Here is a 12,840-nt window from a genome sequence, read left to right as displayed (position 1 = left end):
GTATTTAAAAAGCACATGAAGCCACTAGAGCAGGGGTTCTTAACCTGAGGTCCATAGATGGGCTTCAGGGGTCCGTGAAAGTCAAATAAATTTATCCATACTTTGTGTATGTCATACACTGTATGAGGCAATCAATTTCCAATAAAATAAAGTATATTCATTGCATGCAAAGTTGTGCTTATGTGCATTTTTCTAGGGAGGGGGTCCATAGCTTCCACCAGATTTTCAAAGGGGTCCATGACTCAAAAAAGGTTAAGAACCACTGCACTAGAGGCTGTAAAATCAGGAGAATAATTACACTTAAACATGACCAAGCAAAGCCTTGCCTTCAAGGTTACAACTTAGTTACGCAGCACATAATGACTGACAGGAGCAGCTACCTGCAGCCAGGACTGGTGCTACCATAGAGGCCACTCAGGCGGCCGCCTAGAGCACCAAGCTAAGAGGGGCGCCGGGCACAGCACAGCACTCACACGTGTTGGCTGTGAGCCAGACCAACCCGAGGATTCAGTTGGGCCTGGGTGGGTGAGATGGCGCCCCGCGCCAGCCCAGCCGAAGCAAAGCCAGGGGGGTGGGACGGCTCCACATTTGGACTTGCGGAACGTACCCGGAAGAGAGAGAGAGAGAGAATGTATGGGTGAATAGGGTGCATGGAGTCTTTGAGTGAATGCATGTGTTCATGTGTGTGTTTGTTTGGAGTGAGTGATGCTGACTGTGTGTGCCCGTGCCTGTGAGTTGGGGGGAATGATTTGGAGGTGATATTCCTATTAAATAATGCATTTTAGACCCATAGACTTTCCTTTCCAATTTGTTTGGTATAATTGGCAAGATGCATTTCTTGCATTTTAAAATAAATTTAGCAGTTTCAAGTTTTGTGCTTATTTTTTCCAGGAAACATATGTTCTTAAAAATCAAAGTTGGCATTTTTTGGGAGGTGTGTGTGTGTGGGGGGGGGGTGTGTGAGAAAGTAGCTCACCTTGCCTAGTCTGGCACCGGTCCTGCCTGCAGCACGGCTATTTACATATAGGTACGGCTCACTCGAAAGGACACAGGAGGAGCTTGGCATACAAGGACCTCGCCGAGCTTGCGCCAAAGACTACACTTCCTAGCATGCCCCGCGCCCGCAGGGTGGATGCCCTTCCAGTACCCTGGACTTTGTAGTTTTGAGACGCGAACGCCACCGACAGATGAAGCGAAACGAGGGCAGGCGTTTGTTGCCTATACGTGTTTAAGAGTGCAACGCTTTGTACGTCTACTTAGAAGTAAGCTCCATTGAGTTCAATGAGAATGGCTCCGGGTAAATATAGGACTGCAGGCGTAAGAGACAAAAAGCCTCTGCGACGGATGTTTCCGCGTCCCGTCGTCCCGCCCAGCGCCTGGCCTCGGCGGGGAGGGCGGGAGGCTTCGGCTGCTTCTCCTATAGCGGGCGCTGCTTGGCGCGAGTCAGTCATTCATTAGCCACCGCCCCGACGCGGCAGGAGGGCCCGCCCACCCGCTTCCCTCGGGCGCTCTCGTACCTCCCTTGCCCTCCACCTGTCCCTCCCTCCTTCCCTCCCTCCCTCCTTGGCCGGGAGCCCGCCTCGGTCCCTGATCCCAGGTGGACCGTGGAGGAGGTTGGTCGACGGCCCTTGGCGCTCTCGGTGAGAGGCGGCGGCGGCGGAAGAACTGAGCGCGAAGACGACGACAACAACGGCGACCACCCCGTCCTCCCACAAACCCCTCCCTGAAGATGTTCTCGAGGAGGGGTCACGCCGATGTCAAGAAGTCCACCCAGAAAGCGCTGGACCCGCGGAAGGACGTCCTGACTCGCCTCAAGCACCTCAGGGCGCTGATGGGTGAGTGGAGTGGAGTGGCGAGGCGCGGAGGGAGGGAGGAAGGGCGCGCGCGCAGCACCAACGCCGCCCGCCGCCCTTTCCAGTCGGAAACCAACAACATCCCGAGCAAAGAGGAAGAGGCTGAATGCACAACGGGGGTCGGTGGGTGGGGTCGTCCCAGAAGAGTTGCCTGAAGGCATTGGGTGCCTTGTAGTAGGGTGACCCTATGGAAAGGAGGACAGGGCTCCTGTATCTTTAACAGTTGTATTAAAAAAGGGGATTTCAGCAAGTGTCATTTGTATATATGGAGAACCTGGTGAAATTCCCTCTTCATCACAACAGTTAAAGCTGCAGGAGCTATACTAGAGTGACCAGATTCAAAAGAGGGCAGGGCACCTGCAGCTTTTAACTGCTGTGATGAAGAGGAAATTTCACCAGATTCCCCATATATACAAATGACACCTGCTGAAATTTCGTTTTCAATACAACTGTTAAAGATATAGGAGCCCTGTCCTCTTTTTCATATGGTCACCCTACTTGTAGAGGCTGAAGAGGGCAGGGGTACATATGGATCATGAATTCCCAGGTTCAGATCTCGCATCTGTCATGGGATTATAAACTGGCCTTTTCCCTGCCTCCAGCACATGCACCTGAAGCATTTTAAACACTCAGCAGTTCTAAATGACTACAAAGGTCATAATAGCAGTAATGGCCAACGGTTCTCACATCAGGTTGCCACTGGCTCCATAGCTGATGCTTTTGCTGTGCCTGATTTCATGTCAGCCAGAGTATTCCCCACCCCATGTAACAGATTTCTGTCTCTTAGCCTGTTAGAGTAGAGGTGATGGGAGGTTAGAGTGCATTGTTGTGATGGGGTGGTAAATGGCAGCAGCTCTACCTGGAACAGGAGACGGCAGGTGTGGCAAGTGTATTGTAAGCAAGGAACGAAATGATTTTCTGGTAGATGGCTCTCCACCTCCAAGCTCACATTCACGAAAAAGTTGCTGGCTTCAGAAATTGCCCTGTTGTAACTTTAACAAAACAAAACAAAAGAAACGATTTTTAAAAATGCCACCCAAATTGAAAGTATAAGAATTACTCCCAGAGAAAGGCAGGTGTCTTTTCTTTGGTGTGGGGGGGGGGGGAGTCTACTCCAATACTCACGACAGGAGTAGCTGTGTGAGTTGCACAGTCTGCATATAGTCTTCCACAGTCCCTCTCAGTTGTACAGACTGCGCAGAATCAGGGTAGGCTGAACCACGTTGCATAGAGATGTTGGAGTGGTGCTATAAACTGAAATTAGGGCTGTCTGGTCAGTATCAAGCCCATCAGGGAGAAAGCTGTTAAGTAAATTCAACATACAGCCAGAAACAAAACACACAGTTCCCAAAGAACATTTGTGCAATTCAAAAATTAAAGCTGTGCAAAAAATGTATTACGTTAACTGGTAACAATTGACTGTAGTCCAGGCTTTTCCAGCACCTCAGACCCTAATCAAGCCTACCCATTTCTCCTACCCCTAACAAAGACACACTTTGTAGACTTAACAGCTACTCTCCAAAGAGTGTTTAGCAGTGTTCCAAAGATGAAGGAAATCGCCCAACTATATCATTGGGCAGTAAGTAAACAGAACACTGATCTTCCAGGAAGTTGCACAAGAAATGGCCTAGTTCCCATTGAAGTGGTAAATGTATTTGTGCTGTTTCAGCTTTCACATGACTGAAAGCTCTATACAAAGAAACCCTTCCCCAAAACACCTTGTAGATGGAGAACTAAATATCAAGGAAGAAGCTATGCTAGAACTCTTCTTCATGGGGGTTCTGAGTGGAGAATGTTTTGCACATGCAAGTATATTCAGTCATGTGAACCTTCCACCTGCAGGCTGAAGTGCTAAAGCCCATATAGAGATTTACCACTTTAGTGAGAACTAGGCCAATATCCAGCAGGAATTATGGAGGCCTCTTTACATTAGTTTATTTTGCTTATATGTTTCTTCTATATAATGTAGTAAATGTAATAAATGCTATGGTTAATGTTATAAAGTTTGTGTACATAGCTAAGAAGGAAGAAACAGGTCAACATTTTCTCCCTATGAGACATCTGAAATTTACATTGTAAGGGTCCCTTAAGTATTAGTACCTTTATCCACTTACCTGGGAGTAAGTCCCATAACATTAATTGAGAGATACTTCTGCATAGACATGTATTGGACTGTGCTATACATTTCATAATATCTTTTGTAGAGTATAACTGTTTAAAGTTCCAGGAAGCATTTTATAAAAGGGATTACTAAAGAAGCATTTAAAAACCGTGCATCACATCTGATGGCTCCAGCTCACTGAAATGCAATATCTTGCTCAAATATTTACATTGGGTTAGATCCAGATTTAATCATACTTAGAGTAGACACATTGGTAATGATAGGATTTGTTAGTCATAACTAAGTCTGGGTCCAACTCATTGACTTTCTTCCCTGAAAGATTTTAGAACAAAGTAAGCCGAATTTTAAAGACTTCATGCAACTAATGAACTTGTTTAATAGCACAGAGTACAAAACCAGGAATTCATAAGGAAGTATCAGGTCTAGCTAGTGACACTACAGAGAGAATTTTATTCACATATATAGTTTGGGGGCAAGGCTTGCTCCCAAACTGGTTTATAATTAAAAATCACAAGAAGGTACAGTATATTAGGTCCTAATTAGGGAGATGTGGAAGTGTTCCCTTCTAGTTCCAGGACATTGATTACATAATCCAGGTACTAGGTTCTTCTCCAGAGAGAGTGGGTAGCCTCAAGGCTAAAGATGCTAGCTCACAATAACAGCCCTTCTAGAGGTGTGTCTCTACAGTATATGCCTCTAACAGTGCAGTCCTACGCAGATTTACTTGGAAGTAAGTCTCACTGTATTCAGTGAGATTTACTCTCTTGTAAGTGTGTTTAGGCTTGCAATGTAACTATCACTAACCATTTAATCTTACATTGAAATTGGTGGTTTCTTTTGTGGATTCCCTAGCTACACAGAAGTATGAATTTAAAGATTTAAAGATTAAAAACATCAAAATGGCCTGGCCTAAAAGTTTCCAGGACCTAGAGAATGTTGATGATATTAGTAGGACAGGAGGAAACCTAAAAGGAAAATGAAGAGTCATTACAGTTAACAGAAAGAATCGAAGAGTTGAGGAGTATTAGGGAGATTTCTCATTTTCCCATAGACTTGCAGTGGAAAAAAGAAACACCTATAACTTCTTTCATTTTTCATGATACAAACATAATATAGACCTTATAGATGCTGTGGAGCTGCTCACATCTGCCGAATTTCAAACAGATTTGGTGCAGTGGTGTTTGTGTAATCCACTGGTAAAAAATGCTTTGTGTAGGGAAACCACTCAAAGCAAAGTGCTATAACTTTTTTCATTTTTCATTATACAAACAAGATATATACCTTATAGACACTGTGGAGGTGTTCATGTCTGCCAAATTCCAGACAGATTGGTGCAGTGGTTTTCATGTAATCATCTGCTAAAATTTGCTTTTTTCAGTGAAAAATGGAGGAAGGGGAAGGAAGGGGGGAGGATTAGAACAAACACACTAAAGGCTAAAAACTAGAAGATTATATATATAGAGAGAGAGAGACAGACAGACAAGCAGAAAGAGAACTAGAGGCAAAAGATAACGGTGCAAAAAGGAGAAGGCTCAAGAAAGATCCAAGTACCAACACCCAAAAACACACACCAGCAACAAACTTAAGCTTTCCAACCCAAAACACCCTACTCCTACCAAGTCTACCCTACAATGAGCAAGGACAAAGGAAGCTCCATCTCCTGATTGTCCTTAAGCCCCCCTCCACCATTTTGATTGGAGGCTGCTGCTACTCCTCCCCCAACTATTATTATTTAGCCGAAGCTCTCTGGGCGGTTTAAAAAAGTTAAAAACAATAAACATTAAAAACAAATGTACAAAATTTAAAAGCATAAAATGCAAACAAAAACAGACAATATGCATTTTAAAACAACTATTCTGGGGTCAGTTAAAAAACTCAGCATATACTGTTAAGTGCCTAGGAGAAGAGAAAAGTCTTGACCTTGCACCGAAAAGATAACAATGTTGGCGCCAGGTGAGCCTCGTCAGGAAGATCATTCCATAATTGAGGGGCCACCACTGAAAAGGTACTCTCCCTTGTTGCCATTCTCTGAGCTTCCCTTGGAGTAGGCACCCGGAGGAGGACCTTAGTTGTTGAGTGTAGTGTTTGGGTAGGTTCATGTTGAGAGAGGCATTCTGTCAGGTATTATGGTCCCAAGCTATGTAAGGTTTTATAGCAGTGGTTCTCAAAGTGGGCGGGTACTGCCCCCTTGGGGGCGGTGGGATTGCATAGGGGGGGGGGCGTTAAGAGGCAAGGGGGCGGCAGAGGGGCGCTAAGAGGCAAGGGGGTGGCAGGGGATGCTTGAGGTGGTCTTTTCCGAGAAGCACCTCTCCAGAAGGTCTTAAAACCAAGGAACATTTTTATGGGAGAAGGTAGTTTGGTCCTAAGCCATCTAGGGGAAGAATCCACACATGTATTAATACTGCTTAAGAAGAGTCCTTTTAATGGTGAATTGAAATGTTTCAAAAGCACCCAAACCCTAATGAAGAGACATACCCTGCTTGGTGTGCCCCGCCCCGCTGGCTGCAAAACAGAAGCATTGGCTCTCTTTTCCCTCCCTCCCTCCGCAAGCCTGTGGCGGGTGCTTTGGATTTTGAATAAATATAAAATTAATTGTTACTGTTTTGAATTTTATTATTATCTTCCTTAGTGGGTCATTGGAAACCGTTATTCTGAATAATGATTTTTATAGGGTAGGGTAGGGGGCACTGGGCATGAGTTTGTGGAACCAAGGGGGCGGTGACCTGAAAAAGTTTGGGAACCATTGTTTTATAGGTTCACTTCGGACCAATTCAGATCTGTTATGAAGCCCTCCAAATCACCCTAAATCTTCTTGGAATTAAGTTTCGAATCCGAAGCGATACACAGCCCTACTAGAGATACAACATCGTGTCTTCCACTTGTTTTTCTTTATTGCCCAAAGTGGCCTATATAAAGATTGTATTAAAAAGTAAAAGGAGTGTGATAGTGATACAGCTGCTTTTGTTTATTTGAGCAGCAGCAGTTGGATATTTAACAATACAAAGAATTGATTCAGATATTACAAAAAACAGGAAAGCAGAAGCATGTGACATGCTTTTGCAACCTCTATTTCTATGAGTCATACAAAGCAATAACTTGAAGATTAGATCCATGAGTTCTAGGGATCATCTAGCACTTGAAGATCTTAGTACCAATGCAATCTGTGAATTCCTGATCCACACCTCAGAGCAGGAGTGTGGGTGGTACTAGAAATGGCTCTTAGGATGCAATCCTATGCATGTTAACACAGAAAAAAACATTTCCCCTGACTTTTTTTCTGTCTAAATATACATCAGATTGTGTCCTAAGTAGCTTCCCTTTGGTTATAGGTTGTAACAAATTGTAAAACGTTTTTACAACTGGAGGAAAATAGATGATTTTCAGTAGCCAACAAGGTTCTTGGGGAAGAAAAAATGTACGAGGCCCGACAAACCTGTTTCGTTTCTGAGTTAACTGGTTTAGAAGAAAAGGGGAATGCAGTTTATATGTCAGATTTTCAGAAAAAACATTTGACATTGGAGATGGAAACATCAGTTAGCAGTCTTTCCAGTTCATCAGTTTTTTGTTTTTTTGTTTTTGCTTCTAATGTGTTCATAAAACATTTATTGTTCTCTCCAATTTGAAACATACACACACAAGTATTGTGTATTTTTAAACATACTTGGGTATGGAAATTTAGCGCTTAGTGACCTATTCTTAATTTCGCTTTCTATATGATTCTTTTCTGGTTTTTAATTTCCCACACAGTTACGACCTTCTGTGATTCTTCACATGGGGCGCAATACAGCTAAAGCTAAGCATTTTAACAGTTTGAACATCATGTGTACTCAGAAATATGTCCTGCAGTATTCATTGGGGCTTACTCTCTGTTGTGTTTAGGAATGCAATTTTCATCCTGTTCGTTACAATTGGAGTGCTTTAAGCATGTGCTTAATTCTTCATTGGTCAATTGAACATAAATAATGCTTCCAAAATTACTTACTTTGAGCACAGACAATTTTCCTGCTTTGTTTTCTTTGTGGGACTTCGTTGAAATTTATTTTCCAAAATCCACTTTATGAAATTCTTCTCTCCCCTTTCCCTTAGGAATAATAATAATAATAATAATAATAATAATAATAATAATAATAATAATAATATAATTTTTACTTCCTTATTACTTTCTGTGTGTTCTTGCAATCTTTGTGATTCTTTCATTCTTCTCTAAGCAGTTGAACTGCTCTGGGCAACCAAAAATAAGAAATCAAAATAATTTTTACATTGTATATGCAAGATAGGGGTGCACAACACTTTGAGCCAGGGCCTGCATGTGATGGGCAAACACATCCCAGTGATCCTGATTCAGCTCACTCTTTTATCACTGTTAGCAGCAGTGTGGAAAGAACTACCCAGATCTCCAAGATCGAGGTGGAGAGAAAGCACTGCACATTTTTTGAGCTACCTCTAGGTTGAAGATTGCTGACTTCAGGCTTGTGAAAGTGTGAGTCTAAAGCCATACCCTGGAAAGTCTGTGGCAGCCAATGAAAAGGTATATCAGGCAAGAAGGGTGGCAGCGATGGTGCTGGTCTCCAAAGGTGGGGAAAGAGGAGAAGACTCAGGCAGGTGTGAGGCATGAGGTGTCATCGATGAGTGAGGTGTCAGTCTGAGGTGAGAGCAAATCAAGACTGCTCTCTATTGTCCTTTTACCTGATATCTGCATGACATACTCCTTTCCTCCCTTACCTCTGCCTTGAGGTGAACTATATTTATTGTTGCTTTGGTTGGAATAACTATGAAAAGTACATGCAATGACATCCGCTGTTTCCCTACTTTCTATCTCAGACCTTAAAGTCTTTGGGAACAGGGAGATGCCTACGCAATTATGAAACTTGGACTAGTGTTGTGTTTTGTATGGGCGGGAGGGTTACCCTTGAAGACTAGTGAGAACTCCAGCTGCTGCATTTTATGCTAACTGAAGTTGATTGAGTGGAACATATCTCACCAGCCTTGAAGTAACTGCAATAGAGCAGTCTTGATTTGCCATACATTTCTAGGAAAGCATTCAAAATATGATAATAAAAGTCCTCAGTGCAGTCTCAACCATTATATATACTTAAAGCTTAATTACAGTTGAGAATGATGACTGACAGCACAACCTACCTATGTATGTTTACTTAGAAGTAAGCCCAGTCAGTTCAGTGACACTTACTCCTAGGTAAGTGTGTATAGAATTGCAGCCGAAGAGGACAAAACAAAGGCTATCAGAAAAAAGTGGATTTTGAGGGGGGCTGCATCGCTTCCCATGTTAGTTGCCAATAAATATCAGTTCATGACCCCAGAGGCTTCAGCTGCTTAATGTATTTTGCCTTTTAGCTGCTTTGCTTGATTCACTAATGCATAGTAGCCTTTCAGATAAGTTTTTTTTAGAATTCTCCTCAAATCTGTTTCGTATCTAGGATCCTCTTTATGTTGCTTAAGTGCAAGTAGAAACTTGAAGACCTATTCCATTAGTTTGTTTTTAGTCATATGTTAACACAGAGGAAGTACTATCTGCCTCCTTTTATATTAAGAGTTATGAATTATTCAGTCTGTTCTGCTGATTCATGTAAGAACATTGAATCTATTAGCAGGGCTTCTAATGGTCAAGATAAACTCCAGTGTTTTGCAGAAATTGTTCTGTCTTCCGAAATTTCTCCTGCCTTGATACTCTTGCTTATTCTCAGGGCTTCTCCGTTCTCCATCTCTCCTTGCCCTATATTTCCCTGGTACTTGCTGCAAAGTTGAATTGAAGCAGAATAGGCATAATAGAGAAATAAAGATATGCATATATATATATATAGCACAGGGCCCCATAGTTTGCAATGACCAGCTTACCTTACTTGCTCTTCAAATGCTTTTATGTTAACAATTACAAGATCGAATTGTTAGCCCTATATAAGACTGATTCCTACTACTTGACCTAAGCTTCTGGTAATATTCCCTTGATGGCATCCTCCAGTGGTGTGTTTAGAACAGTGGTTCTCAAACTTTTTCAGGTCACCGCCCCCTTGGTTCCACAAACTCATGCCCTGTGCCCCCTACCCTACACTATAAAAATCATTATTCAGAATAGTAATTTTCAATGACCCACTAAGGAAGATAAGAACAATAAAATTCAAAACAGTAGCAATTAATTGAATATTTATTCAAAATCCAATTGCATTTTTTTAGTTTATTCAATTAAACATAATTGATGAACTTGATCCAGTGATATCATCTTTTCAAAGTCTGATAGTCATTTAGCAAGAATATTAGATAATCACATTTAGTAACCAGGGTAGAGTACCTCACTATTCTGTAAATTTTTAATGGGATGGATGGGCTTGATGAAGTGATACCAGTTTCCCAATGTCTGGTTTAAAGTCACTTAACATGAGTCTTAAATCACCACATTTAGTAATCTGGAGTCGATTTCTTTGCTTGGAGAGAAGTAGGCAGACCACACTAAAATCACATTCCACCAAATATGATGTTGGAAATGCAACCAGGGGCTTCTGAACCACTCTCCATAGTGCAGGATAGCGATCAGAAATTTCCTTCTGTAACCAAAACTCCTGGTACAGAAAAGACCACCTCGAGCACCCCCCTGCTACCCCTTTGCCTCTTAGCGCCCCCCTGCCGCCCCTTTGCCCCTATGCAATCCCACTGCCCCCAAGGGGGCAGTACCGCCCACTTTGGGAACCACTGGTTTAGAACATCAGAGTTTATATAAAGCCAAATCAGCATTTTCCTCTCTGAATTTCCCAATTGCTTTATAAATTTTATTAGTATCTAATGAAAAGGAAACTGTTCCCATTATGCATATGCTATTTTAGTGACTTTCCCCCCTTCTCTATCAACTGATTCCTTTCAAGCAGATTTTTAGACTCAAGTGAATTTTTTAAAAGCCGTTTTTGCAAAAGATGGGGTTACACATTTGGAAACTTTTGCTGTTTTTCTGATGAAAATTGTGCACCCCCTCCTCCTCAGAAACTGCTAGTTGTCCTGTGTGTCCAAAAGAGACAGCAGATCGCATTTCATATCTCTGTTGTCTTGTTTAGCCTTATTCAGACAATTAAATATCTGTCTGCTTTGTTAACTACTGTTTCAAAGCCTTGGTTTTGGGTTGTTAAACAATATTATTCAATGGAATAAGTTTTTAATAGTTATTCTAATCTACTTGGAGACAGCTTTTTCTTGTGCTGTTTTGATGTGAAACATTATAAAGGTGAGCATTTAGCTATTTTTTGCAAATTATTACAAAACAGCTTTATAACTTCAGTGTCATTTTGGGTGTTTTCCTATGAAATGTAAATCACTCTGCCTGCTTTAAATTTTTTTAAAGAAAGCACAACTAAGAAAAGCTTTAAAGCAACCAGAAAGAAAGGTAGTTTGTAGAATTAGATATTTTAGGGACATGAGACAATAGAGCTGGTTTGTTTTATGTTTCAGCAATGTTTCACCCTAAGGACAACTTGAGCAAGGGGATTTTAAAAATGGAGTGAATTGATTAATTCTAAAATGGATTTTTTTGCTAAAGTAAATGTACTTTGGCCACAGTAGTGGTAGTGCTTTTATTTGTTACAAAAATAATATTACATTGCTTTTTATGTATATGTGGGGGAAAGTACAATGTTTACTTTGCATTATAAGCACTGCTTGCTTATGAACTCAAATCCTATCAGATATTATGTGATAGCAGAGGATGCTGGGCATTGATAAAATAAATGGAAATTGCTATTGCCATGCTAAAGAAAAAATGCTTCATATAATCATACAAACGGAGAGAGCACACTGTTTCAAGGGTGCATCGGCCACATCTACAGAAGTCTAATTCGCCCAGGTTTCCATGTGAATTTTGTATACCTCACTGGCTTCCTTTCTCAGACTTACCACTAATGAAATAGACATACGCACACAGTGAAGTTCCCGCTTCAGCTTTTTGGACATTGTTTCAACAGTGCACATGAACTACATAAAGAAACTGAAGACATCTGGGCATAAGAACTTCTCTTTGAACATAAAAATAGATTTTGGTTTATCATTATGCGAATGGCTCTAGGTGAGTTTTGGGGTGCTGTCCCCGTCATCTCATCTTCTGTTGTGCCGGTATCCAATAAGCTCATTCTGTTGCGCCCTAAAGGACCAACTGTGCGTGTCAGAGGAACTCGTGCTTACTAGAGCAACCCTGGAAACATGGAAATGCTCATTTCTGGAATAGGACAGGTCAGCCCCCAAACTTCCTTCCATTTTTTACTAACCGTTTCGTGTTGTGTTCAAATCCAGACAAACTGCAGTTAGTCTTAACATTAGTTTACAGAAACAAACCACTAACTTCAAACTTTGAAGTTGGTTTGTTTTATTAAACCATAGTTACAATGAATCAGACTTTAGGGTTCATACAGAATGCTAAACTAGAGTTCATATATAATAAAAAATGGAAGCAAATGCTTCTGATCTCACAACTAAGCTGGAGGAGTGCACTAGAAGGCTCACCTAGTTTTGTTTCTGTAAGGATACACATAGTTTAGCATTACACCCAAATACAGCCATGGTATGGGGAAGTGTAATTTTATTTAATTGAACAACTTTTCAAGCCTTTATAATTTGTCTAGCAGTTTACAAGGATTGTGTCTGGTATTTGGGGGGAGCACGTTCCATGGTTGAGACACATGCATGTAGTGCCTTGTCAGCCCACAGTTTCAGTTTGCAAAATCTTGAGCAGCATTTGCTGAAAAGAATGTAATAAACAGGAAAGTTGATACATGAGATGGCCTGACCTAAGATGTGATAGAACTCTCCCACTTAGAGATTTATAGAAAATAGCGGACACCACTCTCACTTAGAGCTTTATCTGTGCTAATAAAA

At 41.6% G+C, this 12,840-nt stretch overlaps 1 protein-coding gene across 2 annotated transcripts in view; it reads left to right on the top strand.

The window, feature by feature from the left end:
- The first annotated feature begins 1,618 nt into the window (after window positions 1-1,618).
- RALGAPA2 (Ral GTPase activating protein catalytic subunit alpha 2) overlaps window positions 1,619-12,840 on the top strand; it is a 212,842-nt gene continuing 201,620 nt past the window's right edge. For both annotated transcript variants that reach the window (XM_063130176.1, XM_063130175.1), the window contains exon 1: window positions 1,619-1,835. In XM_063130176.1, coding sequence (XP_062986246.1) covers window positions 1,730-1,835 — 106 coding nt within the window. In that variant the 5' untranslated portion in view covers window positions 1,619-1,729. The remainder of the gene's footprint in view (window positions 1,836-12,840) is intronic.

Source organism: Elgaria multicarinata, chromosome 7 (assembly GCF_023053635.1).
Source record: "Elgaria multicarinata webbii isolate HBS135686 ecotype San Diego chromosome 7, rElgMul1.1.pri, whole genome shotgun sequence".
In the NCBI taxonomy this organism is placed as follows: Eukaryota; Metazoa; Chordata; class Lepidosauria; order Squamata; family Anguidae; genus Elgaria; species Elgaria multicarinata.
Note: the sequence above shows the minus strand (reverse complement) of the source record. Positions and strands in the feature narration are given on the sequence as shown.